At 39.5% G+C, this 23,822-nt stretch overlaps 1 protein-coding gene across 4 annotated transcripts in view; it reads right to left on the bottom strand.

Moving 5' to 3' along the window:
* Positions 1 to 19,331, bottom strand: part of NLK (nemo-like kinase) — a 133,545-nt gene extending 114,214 nt beyond the window's left edge. For 2 of the 4 annotated variants that reach the window (XR_001514599.1, XR_001514600.1), the window contains exon 1: positions 17,658 to 19,325. Coding sequence is in view for 2 of the 4 variants with exons in the window: in XM_015566713.1 (XP_015422199.1) it covers positions 17,658 to 18,115 (458 nt within the window). In the remaining 2 variants the exon portion in view is untranslated. Of the gene's footprint in view, positions 1 to 17,657 lie in introns of all 4 variants that reach the window. The other 2 variants (XM_015566713.1, XM_015566712.1) reach the window with 2 other exon arrangements.
* Between the last annotated feature and the right edge of the window lie 4,491 nt (positions 19,332 to 23,822).

Below are 23,822 nucleotides of genomic sequence, written 5' to 3'. Positions count from 1 at the left end.
GGCGACAGAAAAATCATCTCTGGGATCATTCAAAATCATTTTTTACAAATGTCTTTTTTCAATTTTCTTCTAATTATAACATTATGTTCTCTTTTTAAAAAACACTTCATGGAATCACAGAATGGTAAAACACTGCACCTGGAAAATCTAGTACTTTAACCTTCAACTCTCAACTTGAATCCCCGAGGAAGTCTCTGTAAAACTAACTGTACCTACCACCATCTCTGATAGACCATGGTCCCATAGCATTTTTCTAAGACTTAGTTATGTGAGGATGCAGCTTTTAAATGATAGGAGGTGTGAAGAATTGAAATTGAGTATTCCCTATAACAAAATCCCCCAAAACTTAGATTAAAAAAAACCACAAAAATCCCACAGACTTATTACAGTTTAAGTAAGAGAAAATTAGTATTTTAATAGAAAAGAATTACTTTTATTTGGTAAGGTAAACAAAGTGGTAAAACTTACACAAATATCTTTGAAACTATCATAAACACCATAAAAAGTTAGCTAGAGAGAAATTTAAAGGGAATGCCTTGGCCTGACCAGCATGGCTCAGTGGTTGAGAGTGGACCTATGAACCAGGAGGTTTGATTCCTGGTCAGGGCACATGCTTGGGTTGCAGGCTCAATCCCCAGTAGAGGGATGCAGGAGCAGCCAATCAATGATTCTCTCTCATCACTGATATTTCTATCTCTCTCTCCCTTCCTCTCTGAAATAAACAAAAATATATTTAAAAATAAATACATAAATAAAAAGAAGACTCACATTTTCCTATTTGACAGCTTTCTACAAAGTTATGATAATCAACAGTGTGGTATGGACATAAGGAGAGATACGTAAATGAATGGAATAGAATTGAGAATCCAGAAATAAACTTTTACATTTACAATCAATTGATTTTCAACAAGTGCCAAGGCCATTCAAGTGGGAGATGATAATAGTTTTTTTCAACAAATTGTGATGGGACAACTGAATAGCCACATGCAAAGAAATGAAGTTGAACTCCTACTCACACCATACAAAAATTAATTCAAAATGGATCATAGACCTAAATGTAGGAGCTAAAATGATAAAACTCTTAGAATAAAATATTGATATTAACCTTCATGATCCTGGATTAGGCAAAACCTTTTCAGATATGATACTGAAAGCACAAGAAACAGAAAAACAAATAAATAAATTGAACTTTATCAAAATAAAAATCTTTTATGCTTCAAAGGACACCATCAAGAAAATGGAAAAAAAAAAGTCAGAGAATGGGAAAATATATTTGCAAATCATATACCTGATAAGGGACTGGTATATAGAATACATAAAAGACTTAACAACTGAACAACAACAAGGACAACCCAATTTAAAAATGGGCAAGCCGAAACTGGTTTGGCTCAGTGGATAGAGCGTCGGCCTGCGGACTGAAAGGTCCCAGGTTCGATTCCGGTCAAGGGCATGTACCTGGGTTGCGCGCACTTCCCCAGTGGGGGATGTGCGGGAGGCAGCTGATCGATGTTTCTCTCTCATCGATGTTTCTAGCTCTCTGTCTCTCTCCTTTCCTCTCTGTAAAAAATCAATAAAATATATTTAAAAAAAAAATAAAAATAAAAATGGGCAAAAGCCCTGGTCAGGTATCTAAGTTGGTTAGAGTGCTGTCCTGACATGTGAAGGTTGTTAGGCTGCGGGTTCAATCTCCAGTCAGGACACATATAGGAATCAAAGAATGAATGCATAAATAAGTGGAACAACAAATCAATGTGTCTCTCTCTCTCATCAATAATTTTTTTTTTTTTAGATGAGCAACTCCAGCAAACACACCATTGGTTTATTTTGTATCTTTGTTGGGATATTTAGCTAGTGGTGGGGAGAGACAAAGTTAGATCATATTCATCATGTACCATACAGAAATGAAGTCCAAGTGTTTTAAAGATTTAAATGTAAAAAAGAAAACCAGAGAGTAAGAAGAACGTATAGATAACTATTTGTTATCATCTTGGGGGGAAAGCTTATTGTCCTGACTTCAAATAAGAACATCAGGTTTGCCTGTGTAGAAATTTAAGATGTGTGTTTGGTAGAAAATACACATTTAAACGTCTTTCATATACATTGCCAATATTTCCCCCCAGTTTTTTGTATTTTCTTTTAGACTTCATTTCTGTACATGATGAACATGATCTAATTTCATCTCTCCCTACCATTACCTAAATATCCCATTGGTGTGTTTGCTGGAGTTGGTTCATACTGGCTCGAGAGAGACTGTTACATTTTTTTCTTTTCTTTTGAAAAAAAAATGTTTTTATTGATTTTTAGAGGGAGAGAAAAGGAGAGGGATAGACAGAAACATTGATGAGAGAGAAACATCGATCAGCTGCCTCCTGCACACCTCCTATTGGGGATCAAGCTGGGAACCCAGGCATGTGCCCTGACTGGGAATTGAACGGTGACCTCTTGGTGCCTGGGTTGATGATCACCCACTGAGCCACACCAGCTGGGTGAGACTATTCATTTTCTGGAATTTTGCAAGCTGACTGTGAAATACAGCCATTATTTAAAATTAAATTATATATTACAATAAAATAAATAATATTTAAAACAAAGATAATAAATACTCAAAAATTATTACTTCCCTGGGGGGGAAAAAGGAAGGACATCTATAATCCTATATAATAAAAGGCTAATATGCAAATTGACCAAACGGCGGAATGACCGGTTGCTATGATGCGCACTGACCACCAGGGGGCAGACACCCAATGCAGGAGCTGCCCCCTGATGGTCAGTGGGCTCTCACAAGGGGAGCATCGCTCAGCCAGAAGCTGGGCTCAGCTGGCGAACGGCAGACACCCAATGCAGGAGCTGCCCCCTGATGGTCAGTGGGCTCTCACAAGGGGAGCATCGCTCAGCCAGAAGCTGGGCTCACGGCTGGCGAACGCAATGGCGGCTCCACAGCAGCGTTAAGGATCCCCCAAGAGGTCCCGGACTGCAAGAGGGCACAGGCCAGGTTGAGGGAGCCCCCCCCCCCCTCCCCCAGGGCACAAATGTCATGCACTGGGCCTCTAGTACTTTCAATAATAAAGATACATTTTAAAAAATTGGCCACTTCCTAACTATTTTATTATGATTTATTCCCTCAGGGTTATTTAATGTCTACTTTACCTGTATGGTGAAAATACTTTATAATGGTGTGCAATTGTGTTTCTTTTTCCAATTCAGAATTTAGTGACTTGATGTTGGCAGCATGAAATTGGACATTACAAGAGTATATACACCACATAAATTGGCAAGTCCTACAAACTATGGCCTTTTTATTTTTCAGAGATGCTATTGTTAATCATATATCAGCAAACCACTGAAGTAAACCATTCTTTCCTCATTAATTTTAAAAAGGATATCCAGCACATATTAGTCTGCATTTATTCATTACGTTATAGAACAGAATAAGCTTAGAATTGAATGTAATTGTTTTCTGTGTCAGACTCACTGACTGCTTTAGTATGTTTTGATGTATTGATGAGACTTTAGACATAGTTTCTATTTTTCTAACATGAGATCACAGTACTGACTGAATCGAGAATATATATTTCCTAAACAGTTTGATAGCATTCTTAACTTAATGTATAGTATAGAAAGCAACAGCAAAATAAAAGACTATTTTTGGGAACAGTTGGTTACTGTAGACTATATTTAGATTAGGGCTCTTAACTCTTAAAAAAAAAATCCAAACACAAGAAAACAAAACACTACCATGGAGTTACCTAAATATCACTCTAAATGTTCCCTCATAAAAATCACTTCATTGCATGAAGAAATAGGGATCTACATAAAGGCAAGACCCAGTGATAGTACTCTTCTTTGACAGTGTCACTATTACGTACAAACTTAGCATTAGCAACTTTCAATTCAACAACAAACACTTAGTAATTTCTTATCCAGGACCATATTAGGCTCTGGAGACACAAATGAGACATGACCCCAACCTTTAAAGCTCTCATCATTTTTAGTGGTTCAGTGGGTAGAGAATGTGTTGTAAGTGGTTATAAGCATTTGCTTTTATTAGCATTGAGAGGAAAAGAGAGACAAACAGATCTACTTTAAGAGGGGAAAAAATCGAAGTATAAAAATCAGTTATTTAGCTCTAGCTGGTTTGGCTCATTGAATAGAGCATCGGCCTGGGGACTGAAGGGTCCCAGGTTCAATTCTGGTCAAGGGCACATGCCCAGGTTGTGGGCGTGCAGGAGGCAGCTGATCAATGAATCTCTTTTCATTGATATTTTTCTCTCTCCCCCTTCCTCTCTGAAATCAATAAAAATATATTTAATAAAAGAATTTTATTCAAAGTTTGCCCACCTACAGAGATAAGCTGCTATGTGTTAGTCACTAGATTTCCAGCATCTACACCAGTTAAACATCAGTGTCCCTATATTAATGTCTTTCTGCTGAGGTACTTTATGAAGTCAGTGATTTATTTGCAGATACTTATTACCAACTGAATGAAGTAAACAATGTCCGCTGCCTAAATATTTCTTTACTTGTCACAAGCCATTGAAATTTGAACTCCAGTTACCCATTCTAGGTTTTGGTTATGAAACTATGTAATGTAATCGCTGAGTGGACTCAATAAAACAATCCGTTTTTTCAAGTAAACCAAAGGACTTCACATTTAAAGACCTGCTGTCAGTTGGTATGTAATAAGCATAATATCTCACATTGTAGACTAGGGAGCAAATACAGCAGCTGCCCTTTTCACACATACAGTTGTGGCTTGATATACAGAGTGACAATTTCAACCACTTCCAAACACTGATATTTTAGACTTTACAATCTATTTCTTAGGGATTTGTGCTATGTATAGAAATAATCATTACCCTTTGGGAAACAATGGCTCATTGACTAAAAATGAGCTTAACAAAGGAATTATTTGGTACTAAAAAATACAGAGCAGTGAATTGGGTGACACAAATACAGCATCATCAGCTCATGTGGCTGTATTAGGGTAATTTATTTAAAACAACAACAACACACTAAGTAACTTAAAATTTAGCCTCAACAATGAATATCACGAAATTATGAAAACAGATCTTAGGTTCTTATTTTGAAAATGACGCTTTAACTCCCAACCTAAAATAAATACAAGAAAAAAAAATTTGCAGAATGAAATATTTCAGTAACACTTAAAGCCTAGTTTTGACTCATATATGTTTCAGTTATACTCATGATTCACACTGAATTTTGTTTTAAGTATTAAGAGAATAAATAGCATTCCAAAAGTCACAAGCTTGAAAACTTCCAGTTCCTTCTCTAGTTGGAGAGCTTACAAAACTTATTACATGGAACACTGAGTTGATGCAGTGACCATAAATTTCTTAACACTGTAAATCTAAATTTAATCGAAAGTAATTTCAGCAAGTTCTGTAGAAATAGCCTCAAAGTAGATAAAGCAAAAGTCACAAACTGTTAATCTAAAAGAATGGTTTATGCATATATCATGTACCTTTCAAATTTTGAGGTTTTAAATTTTCAAACAATAAAAGAGGAAAGGGTACAACATCCTCAAAGCAGATGCACAATTACTTGTAATGTGAAAGATTGAGTTGTGGTTTTTTGTCAGTCCACTCCCTTTCTATGCCCCTGATTCTATTATATTCACCAGTTTATTCTGTTCATCAGATTTTTTATTCACTTGATTTTTAGATTCACTTGTTGATAGGTATGTATTTGTTGTTCAAGTTTGAGTTGTTTTCCACCAAAAGCTTTGTAACTCATGACATTAAACTTTTCTCAGAAACCTTAGTCACTGTCACACAAAAAGCAACCAACAGAGTATTTTAAATATTCTATTTAAATATTCTAGCACTGCTCCTGGTTTCATTTATAGAGTTTTTTGTTTTGTTTTGCTTTTATAAAAACACTTCCTGCATTTTCAATGGTATTAGTTGGACAGGTAATACTGGTAAAGCAGCATAACAAGCAAAGGTTCTGGCTCAGCTTCTAACCAGCTGTGTGACCTTGAACAAATCTCTTAGCTCCTCTGGGTCTCAATTTTCCCATTTATAAAAAGAGGCAGTTATACTAGATGCATTCTAAAGTATCTTCCAACTCTCTAATTCCTTTCAGATAAAGATCTAGGCTTGTGAAAATGAAAAAATAGCCCTCAAAAAAGAAAAGGCCAAAATCTACCTTTGTCATTTTAGTGAAACACATAGGATACTAAACTGTATATGTACAATGTAATCATGATCACAACTCTAATAATATTACACACACACACACATAAACACACAGATTCCAGGTAAAAAATATTGGAAGAAAATACAGCAAATATTACCAATGGCTGAGTAGTAGGATACAAACAACAAACAGCTTTTCTGTATTTTTCAAGTTTCCTACACTAAACATATTATTAGTTTGATAATGAGATGGGAGGAGGGAGTTAAAGAGGAAAAAAATCTCCTTTTATGTTCTAAAGGAAATTTTACATTTGGAAAGCATTCTAGAATTTGAATGAACTTTTCAAAAACAGTTGAGTTAATCAGAAAAAAAAAAATCTCGGACACAGTCACATACCTGATACCTGTCATACAAAAGCTGTTGTTTATTTGCCCTATATTAGTAAGCTTTAAGGAGGCACTATATTTTTTTTACCTGTACTGAAACTGGTAATAATAATTTTGAAAGCTAACTTTAACATAGTGCCAGACATAGTTCTAAGACTTTACATAGACTGTATTGATTCATTTAATCTTCACAACAACCCTAAGAGACAGATATACTGTTACTATCCCTATGAGACACACAGATTAAATAATTAGCCTACAATAGCTAGTAAGTGGCAGAGGCAACATTTAAATCCAGGCAATCTGTTATCAGAATAAAGGCTCTAATCTACTAAACCATACTGTCTTTTGTACTTAAAATATCATCTTCCTCGGGTCATTTTGAACTATCTTTTGCCCTCAAAGTTCTAAACTACTTTTCTTGAAACTAAAAATAAATACTAGGATAAAAAGACTGGCCAAACTTTTAACTTTAAAATTTACGATTCATTTCTAAGTCATTACCTCAAAGCTACATGGGGTATAATTTAATCTCCATACATACCAATAGGTAAATAATATAACATGAGAAACTAAACAGCATTAATTACTGTTTAATATTGGAATGTTTTAATAAGAAGTACTTTATTGATTGACATTATTTGTATTCATGAATCTGGGGAAAAGGCCACTAAAAACCAACTGTTGTACCTTTCTAAAACTTCCATTTTATTGAAATGATATTTTAAGCTATGTTGCAATTAATTTATTTGGTATTTATTTATTTTAAAAGATAGTTTCTTTTTTTAATATATATTTTTATTGATTTCAGAGAGGAAGAAAGAGGGAGAGATCGAAACATCAATGATAAGAGAGAATCATTGATTGGCTGCCTCCTGCACATCCACCACAGGGATCCAGCCCACCCTAGCATGTGCCCTGACCAAGATCATAGGTAAATGCTCAATCACTGAGCAACACCAGCTGGGCTCATTTGGTATTTAAAAGAGCATCAATATTTATTTTGAACACTGGCTTTAGGACACACGAGTTAACTTTTTAATACCCCAATTACTATAACATGCAGAACCTGGGAAAAGGAACACAGAGGACGCCAACCAATTAAATACAGCTGAAGGTCCTCACTGAATTCTTATGCAATTCAAACTCAAGCCAAGTATGCATTATTTCCCTTTTCTGCACAGTACCCACATTATTTGCCAACTTTTATGGCTTCTGGATTACTTTTAATAAAGCTCAAATTTCCCCACATCTGCATTGCTAAATTTCTAGCCTATTGAAGTGAATATAGAAATCAACATTTTCCTTTTTAAAACATTTAAAAGACAAGGAAGTGAGGAAGAAGGTGGGGGTTAAAACTTTGCACTAGGCTGCCTGTTAACTTAAATGTGCAATGAGATAATCACCCGATAATTGCACCCTTTGGGTACTTCAGTCCTGGTAAGATAATAATGTGAAATAAAGTCACCTGGTTTATTTCAATTTACTTACACAATTTGCAAATCTGCAGGTCTTTGCCATGGTACGTTAAGAAAATTAGCATGTAAGAAAAATCACCTGCTTATGTAAATTGAGGATGGTTTTTATCCAAACAGATAGGAGGAAAAAAGCTGCAATCTGGGTCAAATGACTAATTTTATCTTTTTGTTCAAATGTCTCTCTTCACCTTTTCTCTGTGGCTCAGAGAAAGAATTTCAGGTCAAGGAACAGATAAACAAAAAGTTTCTGTGTTGTCCACTCTCCTGTAAGGAGTTTGCTGTCTGACACTACTGAGCTCTATACTACTTAAATTGAAAACAAGACTGAGAACTTCATCTAGATAACAAAACCACAACACTGAGAGAGGAAAGAAAAGAAATCAATGGAGGATATCTGATCTAACTGGGAAGGAAAGCAAACATGGCAAGGATCAGGTACCAATTTTACCCTCTACTACTTTAGGTAAACGAGTCTTTAGAAAAGGAAAATACTCCAAATTATTTAGGACAAACAAGACAAAATTCTCCATGGAGAATACTGTATGCCTTACACTTTGCTTTGTAAATGCACCTGATCAGGTTCTTCTGAGTCTCACGGAAGTTAGAATCAGCGGTTCTCAACCTGTGGCTCACGACCCCTTTGGCGGTCGAACGACCCTTTCACAGGGGTCGCCTAAGACCATCCTGCATGTCAAATATTTACATTATGATTCATAACAGTAGCAACATTACAGTTATGAAGTAGCAACGAAAATAATTTTATGGTTGGGTCACAACATGAGGAACTGTATTTAAAGGGCCAGAAGGTTGAGAACCACTGAAGATGAATGCGTTCTTGGTCAGTAATGACTGTCTTCCCAACATCCATTGCTGGAATTCATCCCTCCCACTTATAATGTACTCTATCTCCAGGTCCAGGAATGAACCTGACTGCTCCAAAAGTAATCTTATCTCCAGTGACAGTAATTGGTTCAGAAAAGAGTCTACAACCCAACAAAGGCCAAAGAGACTCTAGAACTGTGCTGGTCACACTGGGAACAGGGTTACATTTATCTCTGTTCCTTTAAACAATTTCAGAAGGTATTCAACATCGGTAGTCTTGAAGTTGTCTTGTGGTCACTAGTTGTCTTGTGGTCACTAGTCTTGAAGTTGTCTTGTGCCCACAAATAATGCCACGACGCTTTACAAATATTAATGCATTTTCATTATAGAAACTTAGGAAATACGGGATTTTATAAATGAGGAAACCAAGACTCAGAAAATTTAAATAACTTTATCAAGGTCATGGGGTTGTTGGCAGCAAGGTGGGGACCAGAACCATGTCTCCTAACAAGTTTAGTTTAGTACTTTATTGCCGTCATTAAAAAAGAAATAATTATTTCCAAGGAAATGACAATTTGAACATGATAAACATCAAGTTCTCTGGTTTATTAAACTAAAAATAAAAACTTGGGATTTGGCCCGGCCGGCGTGGCTCAGTGGTTGAGCATCCACCTATGAACCAGGAGGTCAGTGTTCCACTCCAGTCAGGGCACATGCCTGGGTTGCAGACTTGATCCCCAGTGTGGGGTATGCAGGAGGCAGCCAATCAATGATTCTCTCTCAACACTGATGTTTCTCTCTCTCTCTCTCTCTCTGAAATCAATAAAAATATATTTTTAAAAAACTTGGGATTTGGCCATCAATGATCCATTTGCTAAATTCAATGGCCTTTTCTCCACCTTAATTTTCTGACTTTCTTATTTGCACCAAAGATCACTCCCATCTTCATAACTGTCTTCTGTCAAGCGTATGTTGTCAATCACTGTGAACACATTTTCCTATCTGCCCGTCCTTTAATTTTGCCTCCAATAGTTTCTTCCCTTTACAACTGAGTACATTCCCTAAGGCTCACACCTCAGCTCCGTCTATTATTGCAATAATGGCAATGAATTATAATTCTCCATTTACAAATCTTTCTCCCCAAATGTATAGTCTCCTTTAAATCCCTATCATCCAGCCTGAGAAAGTCAACACATAATAAATGAGTACTGTAAGAACAAGTGAAAATAACATGTATCTTTAAGTTTTTATTTAATGGCTTCAAGTTGAGTTTCAACTCTCCATCAAGACACCCTGAAAGCAGGGATGTATTATTTTTCATACTGTTTACTTAACTGTCAGCTCCTTCAGGGCAACTTCATGACCTAAACATCTCTATATCCCAGTACCAAAACACAGACAACTGAGACACAGAGAAGCTTGCTAGAGGTTTACAAAATTCTTTACAGAACTAAATATCCTCATTAGTGCCTACAATAGTACTGGCCCATAGGAGGTTGACAATAAAAATACATTGACTAGTGAGTTCCAACAATGTCAGACCTTGTCTGACAGTAGATATGATTCAATTAGCCAAACTAATTCAAAGCACAGATGTGAAACTGGGTTTAGGTAAAGAACACCAATCATGATTCATGGCAGACATCCCTCTACTCACTCCATTACAATGAACTGTTAAAGCTTAACAATATAGTTTCCTTAGAAGTCATCTTTTCATAATGCCAGAGTGCCAGAATTTTTTCTAATGTCTCTTGACTAGGGTACCTTAGAACCACAGACTAGGTCTATGATGACTTGTCACATGCTTATTGACAGTATTACAACTGTTGCCTCAGGCATTCTCTGTGTTACCCCCAAGCAACAACAGTATCAAACTGACAAGCTATATTATATTATTTAGGAAATCATTGTTGATCTACCTTAGAAGACCCAATCAACAAATAATTCACTGATGTACTCTAGATGTACAAGCAATTATAAGTAAAACTCAAATATAATCTTAAAATGAAAGAGCTTCTACGCCATGGTTTCTTTCTGTTTCGTTGGATAACAAATGGAAAGGTTTCTTAGGTCTTAGCAATTTCCATCACAGAAGTCAAATCAGCATATTAAGGAAACACACAGTATATAAACAGCCGATTCTTGAACTGCTAGGACATCAACAAATCTAATAAAAACCAAGAATAGCCACACAATTCTACAACATAATGCTTCAAATTATGAATATAATGAAATATTTCAGTACTCCATTAGAGAATGGCCTTTTATATCAAGGAACAACATTTCTACAGTTGTCTATTTTCAGGATAAAACCTCAAAACTTAGATTTAAACATATATTAATGCATTTTACATATATTCTTCTTCTAGCACAGTATATGAAAGGGAACTCTATCTGCCCTCATCCCCCCGCCCCCCCGCCCCCACCCAGGACATGCACCAGTGGTACTAATTGATGGCTTAAAGAGTTGCATGTTAAAAAAAAAGTTGCATGTAATTGAGGGCTATTGTTGCTTTAGCTTGTCTGAAAAGGCAATTCTTTCTGAAATGTCTTTTTAAAATAAAAATATTTATCTCTTTTCTCTTAAGATGATATTCAACAGTATAACATAAAATTTCTCCCCAAGAATAAAACAAGTTTCTTTTGTTTTTCTAATATCATTTGGATACGCTTGTCAAGAGCCTAAGTACAAAATGACTTCCAATGTTACAGGTTATGGAGCTTCCATCACCAAGAAATCAGCTCAGTATCATTAGATTGTGTTACTTTTATTTATTCTCTAACTCTGCTTTCTCTACTTTATGACCATGAACCTACAGTTTCTAAAAGTACATCCTAAGTACAAAACAACTTCCAATGTTACAGGCTATGGAGTTTCTATCACCAAGAAACCAACTCAGTATCAGATTTTGTTACTTTTATTCTCTCACTCTCTTTGCTTCCTTTACTTTATGACCATGAACCTGCATTTCTAAAAGTACATTCTTTGTAGTTAAAATTAACAATATAGATTTCCACATTTCTAGTTTCACACAAATGCTTTGTTATGTCTAGAAGAGAAACCATTTCCTTTTATGGTGCAGGCTCTGCTTCTTCAAAGCTCTTTTCACAAAGCAGACCCTCCCCGTCCCCACACCCCAAGAATCCAGCTGTGGCTGTTAATCTTGGCTAATAGAGAAACTTCAATACTACAGATTCTTAACCTGTAAAACACAGTTAATAATAAAATACACTTTACTATACTTTAGTATATATCTTTCTGATGCAACTAACTCCAGGGTTTTCCCTCAAACATATCCCAAAAGTATTTTCCATTTTTTCCAAATTATAGTTTGCTATTTGAGGAATAAGAGGACCAGAGAAAACATCAGAAAAAAAAATGAAGCCTCTAATTTTCACAAGATGAGCAAGCTAGACTATCTTTGCATTGCATAAGGATTTACACTGAATAATTTTTCATTAAATCACACATATTTCCCCACCTCACTGGGATTTTATTTAGCAATTCACGCTTTTTCATCCAAACACAAGTAAAATGAATTTCCAGTAAAGCTGAACTTTGATGACGATAACAATGTGCTTCATGTTACATTCTGAAAAGAAAAAATTAATTTCCTTCCCAGGATGTAAAGCAATAATACTTTCTAAAACAGTGGAGATAGTCTGACTAGAACACTAACAAGTCCATACAAACATGTATGTACATTTTTATGTGTTTGTTAGCATATAGCACAACTAAGTGGACACTCTATGTTATTTAAAGTCATGCCTTCAAAAATAGCCTGCATGTTGATTTCACCTGGTAAATCTGACTATATATGAAACCACTTATATGCATATTAATATAACAGTTTGATTTTTCTACCAACAATAATTATCACTTTAAAAAGCTAATATTTTTTGAGTGCTTACTGTATGCTAGACAATGTATTCATTGGTTTACAAGGATTACCTCATTTAATCCTTACACCAATCCTATGAGATAGATGCTATTATTATCCTCGCTCTGTGGATGAGGAATAGAGAAGTTAAATAATTTATCAAAATCACATAGTTAATAACTAAATATCAATACAGTGATGCTTAAGTTTTGAAAGACTTAAATAATAGTAACCTGCAGAAGGTATTAGAATAAAATTCAAGCGGAAGGTATTAGAATAAAATTCAAAGTTCTCCAACTTTACTTGGAATAATACAAAGGCACCAGACCAAATGAATTCCAGGGTCTTTACCTTTCAATTAATCAGATAAGTAAAAAAACAAAACAAGCAAACAAAAACAACAACTTTTCCCAGACTCACTTTTATCAAAATGGCAATTTGTGCCATTAGTTCAATCAGTAATGTAATAGTTCAGGTGGCCAAGATCAAAACTGCATGGGTTTAGCAGTCCTCAAACCTCTCTCATGTAGTCAACCTCCTCCAACTGTCAAAAGTATACACCTCCTAAGACCCTGAAACCTATAATGCAATACTCTTCGTCCCAGAGTTGTCATATCTCTAAGCACAACATACTTTCTCCTGGCAACAATGAATTACAGACAAAAAACTATTTATGATAGCCTCACCAAATGGCTCAGGTTTCTTTTTGTGCAGTGTTTTGTGTTTTCATTTTGCATTATGAAAATGACCATATATATGGAAGCCTTGACATCTGATAAAGGTCAAATTATATATGATGCTTTGATGACCCATGAGCAATATTCTATCATAGACAATGAATGTACCTCATGCTACCCCATGATCATATTGCCAGGTAAACTGGAACCCCTACTTAGAGATAAAACACAGCAGACAGTTGTTAATGAAGCCTTAATTGAACTGGCAAAGCACCATCTTAACCAGCAAGCTAATAGGTAATTCTCTACCTTTACACAACTGTCCAATACTGATAAGTTATTCCACTAGTTAAATTCAGCACAAAGAGAAATCAAGCCTGAAGACGAAACTGTTCAGTGATATATCTGAATGGTAAAATGCTACATCACTTCTGTAAAAATCTCTCCTTGCCTACATGGAGGAACAACAATATCCCCCAATATTACATACAGCAGTTTCCCTGGCTGGTGTGGCTCAGCGTCATCCCGTGAACCCAAAGGTCACAGGTTTGATCACTGGTCAGGACAAATACCCAGGCTGGGAGTTCAACCTCTGGCTGGGGCACATACGGGAGGCAACTGATCAATGTTTCTCTCTCACACATTGACGTCTTTCTCTTTCTCTCTCTCTAGAATCGATGAAGAATGTGCCCTTGATTAAGAATTGGGGGAAAAAAAATTACATGCAGCATTATTAGCCACCAGTTAGTACCACTAGGTGCATGTTCAGAAAAAACACACACATGAAAGCAGATATAGTTTCCTTTCCTATGCCATGCCAGAAAAAAAATACTTGAAAAATGCATTAAATATATGTGAACCTTATAATACCCAAGTAGGTATATGGTGCTTTGAATCAAAGGACATATCATTGGGAGAATATTGTTTAATATATTTTGATTTTTACAGAGAGGAAGAGAGAGGGATAGAGAGTTAGAAACATTGATGAGAGAGAAACATCCATCAGCTGCCTCCTACACACTCCCTACTGGGGATGCGCCCGCAACCAAGGTACATCTCCTTGACCGGAATCAAACCTGGGACCCTTCAGTCCGCAGGCTGACGCTCTATCCACTGGGCCAAACCAGCTAGGGCAGGAGAATATTTTTATGTTACATTGCAATCATTTTAGAAAATAGTTGTTTCTATTGGGTCCTTTCTAAAAAAAATAGTTGTTTCTATTGGGTCCTTTCTAAATTGAAAAGAAAAATTCTGGTTCAGTTAGTTGAAAAGTATAACACCTTATCAATATCTTTAACTTGCGTTTCAGAATATTAGTGCACTTCACTCTAGTTTGGTGTTCAGATCTCTGGTTTTAACAATCTTAGGTCACATAGCAGTTAAATTCCAAATATAATAAGCAATTCAGACAGCAAGTCAATAATATGGAAATATAAAAATAGAAAATTATTTGCATACTAAAACACACAGCTGGAACTCTTTTTTTCATACCAAAAAATGTCACCTGTAACAGCTGATAAAAACACTCAATAACTAGAAAAACTTGGCTAAAGAACAAAGGGACTCGAGCAGATCAAGCAACCAAGCAGCAAAGATGCCTCAGCACTGTGCTAAGTGCTGGGGAGAAAAAGTGTATCTTTTTTTTTTTTTTAATCCTCACCGGAGGATATTTTTCTATTGATTTTAGAGTGGAAGAGAGGGAGGAGAGAGGAACATAGATATGAGAGAGACACATTTACTGGTTGCCTCCAACACATGCTCTGCCCTGGGCATTGAGCCTGCAGCCAAGGTTCGTTCCCTTGACCTGGAATTGAACCCGACACATGCTCTGCCCTGGGCATTGAGCCTGCAGTTCGTGCCCTTGACCTGGAATTGAACCTGTGACCCTTCGGTCCACAGGCCTATGCTCTTACCACTGAGCCAAACCGGCTAGGACAAAAAAATGTATTTTTGTAGACCACAGTCCTTACCCCGAAGGGGCTTACAAATGTAGTCAGTGAGACAGGCAAATACAAAACAACCGATGTACTACAACAGAAGATGGTACACAGGAGGCACTTGAAGTATGTATATGGAACAAACTCCATAGAGTGGTAGAAGGAGTCAATCAATGAAAGAATCTAGAATGAATTCAAATCAAACATATTGGGATTTTAATATATCAGTAATTCAGAATACCTATTACCAGAATGTTCACTGTGGGTGATGTTTTAGCACTCCAATTCCTCACCTCCCTCGCCTTTAAAAATAAAAACTTTTCCCTTAGCACCAACTTGAAGTTAAAATTTCTACAGGTAACATCACCATTTGATAGAAATGTAGGCAACACCTTTATAGTATAGGAAATACAACCCATTTCCCTTTCAGTATCTGTAGTTCTTAGCACTGTATGCAAAGCACTAAAATGAAAGAGTATCCATGGCTAAGAAAATCCACACAAATTCTCAGTAAATCAATGACAAAATTTAAAGCAAGGAACAACTTTTTTCCTGCCTGCCCGCCTCCCCCCTTCCAATCAAGCTTTGAAATCCTCAAGGGTCAGGCAAGAAATGGAAGGAAGTTCACAGTGCAATCCCTGAGGATAGGATATGGAAAAGAGAGGAAGGCAGGAACAGGCAGGTCCCCGAGCAGAACGATCAAAGAGGCACCATTACTCTTTGCCACCAGGAATCCCACACACCTTAGAGAAGGGAGCACTACAGCAGCAATCTCCTGGGAGATTTAGCTGGGAAAACACTACTAGTTTAAAACAAAAACAAACAAACAAAAAAACACACAAACAGATCCCATCACTTAGTAGCCTACATTATAAAATCTTAAATATATGTAAAGAGGCCAGATACAATGCAAAAATGATATTCATCAAGTATAGCCTGAAAGACAATGACGAAAAGAGACGAGGCTAGTTCCAAAGAGTTTGTTCATTTTCCTGTGGTGATGGGGGCTTTTCTAGACATTAACAAGAATCTATTTTTGAATGCACTCAAAACATCAATTCATCTATCCACACCACAGTACTGAATCCTTGGTGTAAAAACTCAGTTCACTCTAGTTTGGACACAAATAGAACCCTACAATGCTAAGTACATTTTATTATAAGCTACCAATCTTCCTAAGAACAGACAGAATGTTGCATTTAAGAAACCCTTGGACTTTGAGAAATATCTTAGCACCAGCAGAAGTAGAGCAGTTTCATATGTTTAAAAAGCATACTTCCTACTACAGCAACCAACCAAGGGATAAGAGCAAATTAAGAGGCACTAAATGACACTAAAACATTACACCAAATGTGGGCCACTGTATAGCTACCATCTACTGACCTCATTTGTGGTACTCATGTGTGATGCTATATTTAATGCATTCTTATCAAAAGGCTGAAGCGAAATACTTCCCAACTGTAGCCTTACGGTTTAAAATAAACCACGCAAGAAGTGACTTAACTGGTTCAAATATGAACCCTATCTTCTTCCTGGGGATCAAGATCTCAAATTATGGACTGAAAAGACGGGAGGGATAGCAAAGTAGTTTTGCAAGGTACATCCCAACGGTAAAATGATTCAAAGGAATCGAGTTTGGGTCTGTTGTGACATTTGCTGCCATTAGGCAACTGGTTCACTCTAAGTCAAACAGGAGAGATGCCCAAGGTTTTCGCAGGAAAAACCGTTTCACACATTCATCTATGGATCCCACCCTGAGAGGCTTGGTTAGATTCTAAACAAAAAGTTTGGTAAGACAGCAAACAGGTTTCTCCACCAAAATTTGACATGACTCAAAAGCATAAGCTTAGCCCTAGCCGGTGTGGCTCAGTGGCTAGAGCGTTGGCCTGTGGACCAAAGGATCCCGGATTCGATTCCGGTCAAGGGCACCTACCTTGGTTGCAGGCTCCTCCCCCGTCCTGGGCCCTGGTCGGGAGCTTGCAGGAGGCAACCAATGGATGTGTTTCTCTCACATCGATGTTTCTGTCTTTCCCTCTCTCTTCCACTGTCCCTAAAAGATCGACTGGAAAAATATCCTCAGGTGGGGATTAACAATTAAAAAAAAAAAGGTATAAGCTTAGCCAGCCCATGCATTAGGCCTCTTTACCACGCAAGTGAGGGTGTGCCTTCCCACAGAGGGTGTCTTCCTCTTTACCACGTGCAGCGAGTATGTCCTGCTCAGCTTCGGTCAACGTGGAGACCACCGTAGGCGGCGACTCGCCCCATCACCACCACGAGAAGACACCCTGAGAAGTTGTGTCTCCCCTTGGACACTCACCAGACAACACCGAAGGCTCCGTATCCGATCGGTCTGTCCGGCTCAATGTCCAGCTGCTGTTGCGGGTGATGCGAGTGCTGATGATGGTGCGCCTTCACCGTGGCAGCTGCGGCAGCCTGTACCTGAGCCGGGGCTGCTGCAGCTGGTCCAGGGGCCTGGCCCGGGGCCGGTGATGGGAAGTAGGGCTGCTGTTGCCCGGGGTTTAACATGGCAGCAGCGGCGGCCGCGGCGGCGGCGGCGGCTGCGGCCGAAGAGGTATGCTGCTGGAGGGGGTGGACGGCGGCCGCCGACCCCGGGTGGAGATGGTGCTGAGGGTGGTGGTGGTGGTGCAGGTGAGGAGGAGGGAGGTGTGGGAGGTGGTGGTGATGGTGGTGGTGGTGACCTGCTGCTGCCGCAGATGCACCGCCATTGTAAGCCGCCATCATTTTTGCGTTGGCTCTCGCGCCACAAAGAGACATTCAAAAAAAAAAAATATGCCCTCTGATTGGAAAGCAAACTAGGTCAAAGCTGTCATTTGGCCATTTAAAAAAAAAAATGAAGAAAAACCACTCACGCCACCTCAAAAACCATGGGGCGCAACTGGCTTTCCGTCTTCCTCAGTCAATCCGAACGAGTTGGAGGATCTTGGTGTTGGATTGTGGGGTGTGTGTGTGTGTGTGTGTGGAAGGGTGTGGATTGCCAAAAATAAAAAAGGAAAAAGGAAAAAGAAAAGAAAAAGGGAAAAGGAACCCCCCCGTGCCCCCCAGGTTTCCTGCCACAAGTGGGTACTAAAACGCCATCCTTACTTCGGGGGAGGCTCCAACTTCGAATGTGGGAATAAAGGCCCAGCCTCCTGACCCCCTGAACGCCGCACGCGAGAAGGACCGGGCAGCGCACCACCCTGGGAATCTCCTAAGAGGATTGACTCATCTACCCCTTCCATCCCCACATCCTTTTCTAAACACCTACCGCCTCCTCGAAAACACGATTAAAAAAGGTTCCAGCCACCCCGAAAGAAGAAGATGGGGGGCAATTTTCAGGGAGACCGGCTTCCCCCCCTCGCGCTCGCAGGCCTCCCTACATCTCCCCCTACTCTTCGGCAGGCTGACCTGGTTGCGGGGGGCGGGGTGGTACTAAACTTTCCCGAACAGAGAAGAGCCAGGAAGGAGGCAGGAGAGGGAGCGCGAGCCGAACAGGCGACGGGCAGGACCGCGAGGAGAAAGAGCAGCAGGGCAAAGTGAAGGCGAGGAGGTGCAGGCAGGAATGAAAGAGAGGTGGGGAGCACTCGGACGCCCAGACAGAGGGAACCGCCCCGGGAGGAGGTGAGGGTCCCGGGGCCAAAGAATAGCCGCCCCGGGAGAGGCGGGCGGGGTGCAGTCGGAAGCGGGCAGATTCCTACCCCCGCCGCCGGCTGCTGCTGCTGCTGCTAGGAGGGTTGGGGGGGAGAGCGGGTGGATCCCCCCGCACGACGGCCCCCGCAGGGCTCAAGGCTGCTCCGTCTCCCCCCCTCCCCCCCCACCCGGCTTCAGTCCCCGCGGCCGCTTTCTCCTCCTCAGTCGCTGCGGCCGTCTTCTCCTCAGCCGCCGCCTCCTCAGCCGCCAGTGCAGCCGCGGCCAGACTCACCTCCCCTAGCAAAGCCGGATAGAGCGGAGCAAGCGGCGGACACGCGCAACCAGCCGCCGAGGCCCCGCCCCCGTCTCACACTGACCGGCTTCCCTAGCCAATCCACGCCCACCTGTCCGCATCCGCTCCCAATCCTGGGACCGGAGCTTCAGACAGGCGCACTGTTCGGCCAGTGGCAACAAGATGTGGGTCTCCTGGGGAAATCCCGCCCCTATCTGGGATGGGCAGATAGGAAAACCAATCAAAAGGCAGAGTTTGGCCTGACCGACAAGGCTAGCAGCGAATTAAAACCCAAAGATCTCTGTGACATTTTCTTTCGCCTCTCTCCTCTTTTCTTTTTCTTCTTTTATTTTTTTGGCAGGAGCAGGAAGCTGCGTGCTAATCCCGCCTGCAAAGCTGGAAGAGAGGGTGGAATGAAAGAACCAATCATGAGCCGGGGACCAAGAACAGAGCAACCAATCCTTGGCTTGAAGATGAAGTGGGCTGAGACTGATGCCAGATAGACACTTGATTTAACAAATGGACAAAAAGATTGATCTCGGTCCCACCTTTCAGATTTTCTATAGGTCAGGATTGTGGAGAATTCGCTGTCATATCAGCGGCGACTTTTTTTTAGGAGGCGGGATCAGTGAAGGGGGTGTGGTTAAGGGAAAGGGGGTGTGGCCCAGAAGAAGAAGGCGGAGTGCAAATCTTCGCTGGTCCATTGATAGGAACCCTCTACATCCCTTTTAAAGGAATAAGGTGTGAAAAGCTAGGGGGAGCAAAAAGGCAAGTGGAGCTCTCCAGAAATTCAAGGTTCAAGGTTACTCAACAAACTGTCGCAGAAGAAACTCAGTATACTGGCAGTTCATACCTATGGCTGGTCCTTCGTGGCCAATCTTGATCTTGGCAAAAAGAGGCATTAAGTCCAGCATTCACAACTCAGCTCTCAATGGACAGTAAGCCTATCATACAAATGCAAATTAAAACAATAAAATAATAAAGTTAACCATAAAGATCGTAATTTTCTCCCATATTCTCTAAGCCAATAAATTCTAGTCATTGAAATCTTACTAAAGCATCATTCTTTCACTTTCACATAACTTCACTTATCTGAATTACTTTAAAAAAAATGAAATAATAAGCTTACAGAATCTTCTTTTACAAAAGATGTACATTGAGAACCCTGGAGATCATCTTTGATTTCTCTTTTGCCTACCCACTCCTCCCCTTCCAATCAAGCATAAAGTTTTCAACACTTTGGAACACTTCTAACCTCCTTCCCATTCCCAGTTGCCACAGTATTACTAAAATTTTCACTACTGGCATCTTTAGTGCATCTTCCTGCTTACAGGCGAGCTCTTCTCTAATCCATCCTCCACTGAGAGGACAGCACTCTTTTAAAAATTCAAGTCTGACCATGCTCCTACCCTTGATTAAAGTCAGTAAGTCTAAATGACCCAGCACTAGTTGGTTCCCGCCTTCTTTGGGGCCTTATCTCTCATATCCACCCTAAACTTCTTTCAGTCTCTCCAAGCCTTCATGCATATCTTCGTTCAAAACATTCCTCACACACCCTCCACTTTCTAACTTATCATGCAATTCTTCCTGTAAATTTTACTCCCCCCGCCCCCGAAAGCTTTCCCAACCCTGTTGTAGAGTTGTGTCTCTGTTATAAAGCTCCATTGCACTGCCTCCCTCATAGCGCTGAAAACTCTGTATTTTAATTGTTTACAGAGTTTGACCAAGACAGAGAGCTTGTCTGTCCCACTGAGTTTGACCAAGACAGAGAGCTTGTCTGTCCCTCTCAGGTTTCCCAGGGCAATGTCTAAAAGATGAAGACACACTCAGTATTTGCATGAGTTCTTCAGTGCAGAGAAGTAGGTACCCATCTAAGCTCTGCTGTTTACTAGCTCTATGACTTAGGTAATTTAACTAACCTGCATCTCAGTTGCCTCAACTGAGCATGAAGATAATATATGCCTCACCAAGTTGTGGTGAGGGTTAAATGAGGTTATATATTTTGAAAGTTCTTTGCAAACAGTGAAAGTTTAATATATGTTCATTCTCTTTGCCTAGCCCCATCCTCACATAATATTTGGGATGCTTTTCCAATTTCCCAGTGCATATCAGTCTCCTCCAAAGGGTAGTTTCCCAGAAGCTTCTTAGAAATGCAGTCTCAGGTTCTACCCCAGGCCTTCCAAATCAGAATCTCTTGGGGGCGCGGGCAGGACTCTGTCTGACACGCCCTCCAGGTGATTCTTACGCATGCTCAAGTTTGAGAAGCACTGGCCTAGAAGGGGCTGAATTTTCTTAAACTTTTTGTTTGTTTTGCTTTTTTGTTTTGTTAATCCTCACCTGAGGATATCTTTTCTATTGCTTTTTCACAGAGAGTGGAAGGGAAGGATGGGAGGAAGGAGAGAGAGAGAAACATCGATGTGAGAGATACACATGGACTAGTTGCCTCCCGCATGCTCCTCAACCAGGGGCGGAGAGAGAACTGAAACCCAGATACCTGCCGTTGACTGGGAATCAAACCTGACACCCTTTGGTGTGTGGGCCGATGCTATAACCATTGATCAACATGAGCCAGGGCTTCTTAAACTTACTTTTCAGCACCTATTATAGTACCTAGCACCTAGAAAGTGCTCAATACATGTGAAATAAAGAAATAATCCAATCCACCAAAAAATTATTGCATATTAAGAGCTATTGATTCCTGACACAAACATTTTTTGAGCATGAAGTGTATGTAGGTTTGGTGCTACGTTCAATACTGTGGGAGGGGATACATGAATTAAAATCTCCGTCCTCTAAGCTCTAAGTGTAGTGCAGGAGTTTCCAAAATGGTGTGAACATACTCCAAGTTGACAAAGTAAGCTATTTGGCTCTAAGAGGAAATGAATACAACTAATTCTGCTTATTTTTAATTTCATCTTTTTAAAATGTCAATTTTGTTAGTGTTTTATAATATACATAATATGCAGAGTAATGTACATGTATATAATTTATAAATAAGTAAAAAATACATAAATTGGGGATTCATCCCCCCCAAATTATCAAAATGTAATTTATCAAATTATCAATTGATAAATCACTGGCCCAATGACCATTTAATGTTCATGGTTCAGATCAGCTCTGTCTAAATATATATAGGATGTTCCCCCCAAATGTATACACACTTTGAAGGGAGTGTTTATGAAAATACATTTCATTTTCAAAATGTAATAGAATCTACAGCTGTTAAAGTGTGTATACATTTTTTGGGACATTCTTTATATGATAGAAATATAATGAGAGCCACTATGAAATTTTAAATATTCTAGTAGTCACATTAAAAATGAAAAGAAACAGATATATAGTTATTTTGATATATTTTATATAACTCAATATATCCAAAATATTGTCATTTTAAACATGTAATCAATATAAAAAATTATATATATTTTGATACTAGGTCTTTGAAATCTGACATATATTTGCATTTACAACACATCTCAACTGAGTTAAAAATTCAATTTCCTCAGTCGCACTAGTAATATTTCAAGTGCTTATTAGCCTCATGTGGCTCGTGGCTACCATATAAGAGTATAGATCTAGATCATGGGTTTGAATCCCTGCTCTGCCCCTTTTGAGCTCTGTGATCTTGGGAAAGTGCCTTAACCTGTCCTAGTCTGAATTTCCTTGTCCATAAAATAGAGAGGATCCCCGACTTTTCCAGTTATTGTGATGATTCAAATAGCCAGTCATGGAAAGCACACAGCCCAGGGCCTGCCTGGCTCCTCATCAGTGGCAGTGAGTGGAGTGGTTATTATTAGTGTTACAGGCCAGGCAGAGTGTCCTATGTGTCAGATGAGAAAAACACTTGGGGCATTGCTCAGTTCATGTCCCCAGTATTCCACCCACTTGGGCTGGCCTGATAGCCACCCAATTCCTCTTAACCACACTGCCAGACAGCACAGTATCCGGCCCTTTCCATTCTGTTCCATTTTCAGGAGCTGAGCATGATGAAGGAGAAGTCAGAAGTGAGTCAGCAGGATAGCACTTAGAGTCTAAAAAAGCAAGCAGGACATCAGAATGCATAAGCAGGAATAGAATGTGCAGGAAGCGGGGGTGATTTTGCCTTTTTTCCAAGAACTGGCTCCATCTTGAGTTGCCTGTAGAGACTTTTGTAGAACTTGAGCCAGACCATGAGCATTAAAGGACAACCAAAGGGGCAACCTATTCAACGGTGCTGGGCACTCAATGAATGTTATCTTATGTGATAAATCATCACTACATTCCATTCTGCAAAGTGAAGCAACAGACTCAAGAAGGCAAAGTAACTTGGACCTCACCTAGCTATGGAGCGGCCAGCTTCTCACTGTATGGTCTTCCCACTGCATCACACAGCTGCAGGGCATGGCCTAGGAAATGATGCCGTGGAGTCCAGGGAAGAGTAGACAGGAAATTCTTCCACTTTCAATCTTCACAGCCAAGGGGTCTCCCTCACTGGGTCTATGATACCTTCTCAACATTTTTTTTAATTTAAATTTTTAATTGTTTAAAGTATTACATAAGTCTCCCCTTTTCAACATTTTAAAA

This window comes from Myotis davidii, unplaced genomic scaffold (assembly GCF_000327345.1).
Source record: "Myotis davidii unplaced genomic scaffold, ASM32734v1 scaffold363, whole genome shotgun sequence".
Taxonomy (NCBI): domain Eukaryota; kingdom Metazoa; phylum Chordata; class Mammalia; order Chiroptera; family Vespertilionidae; genus Myotis; species Myotis davidii.
The sequence above is the reverse complement of the archived record's forward strand: the minus strand, read 5'-3'. Positions and strand labels throughout refer to the sequence as shown.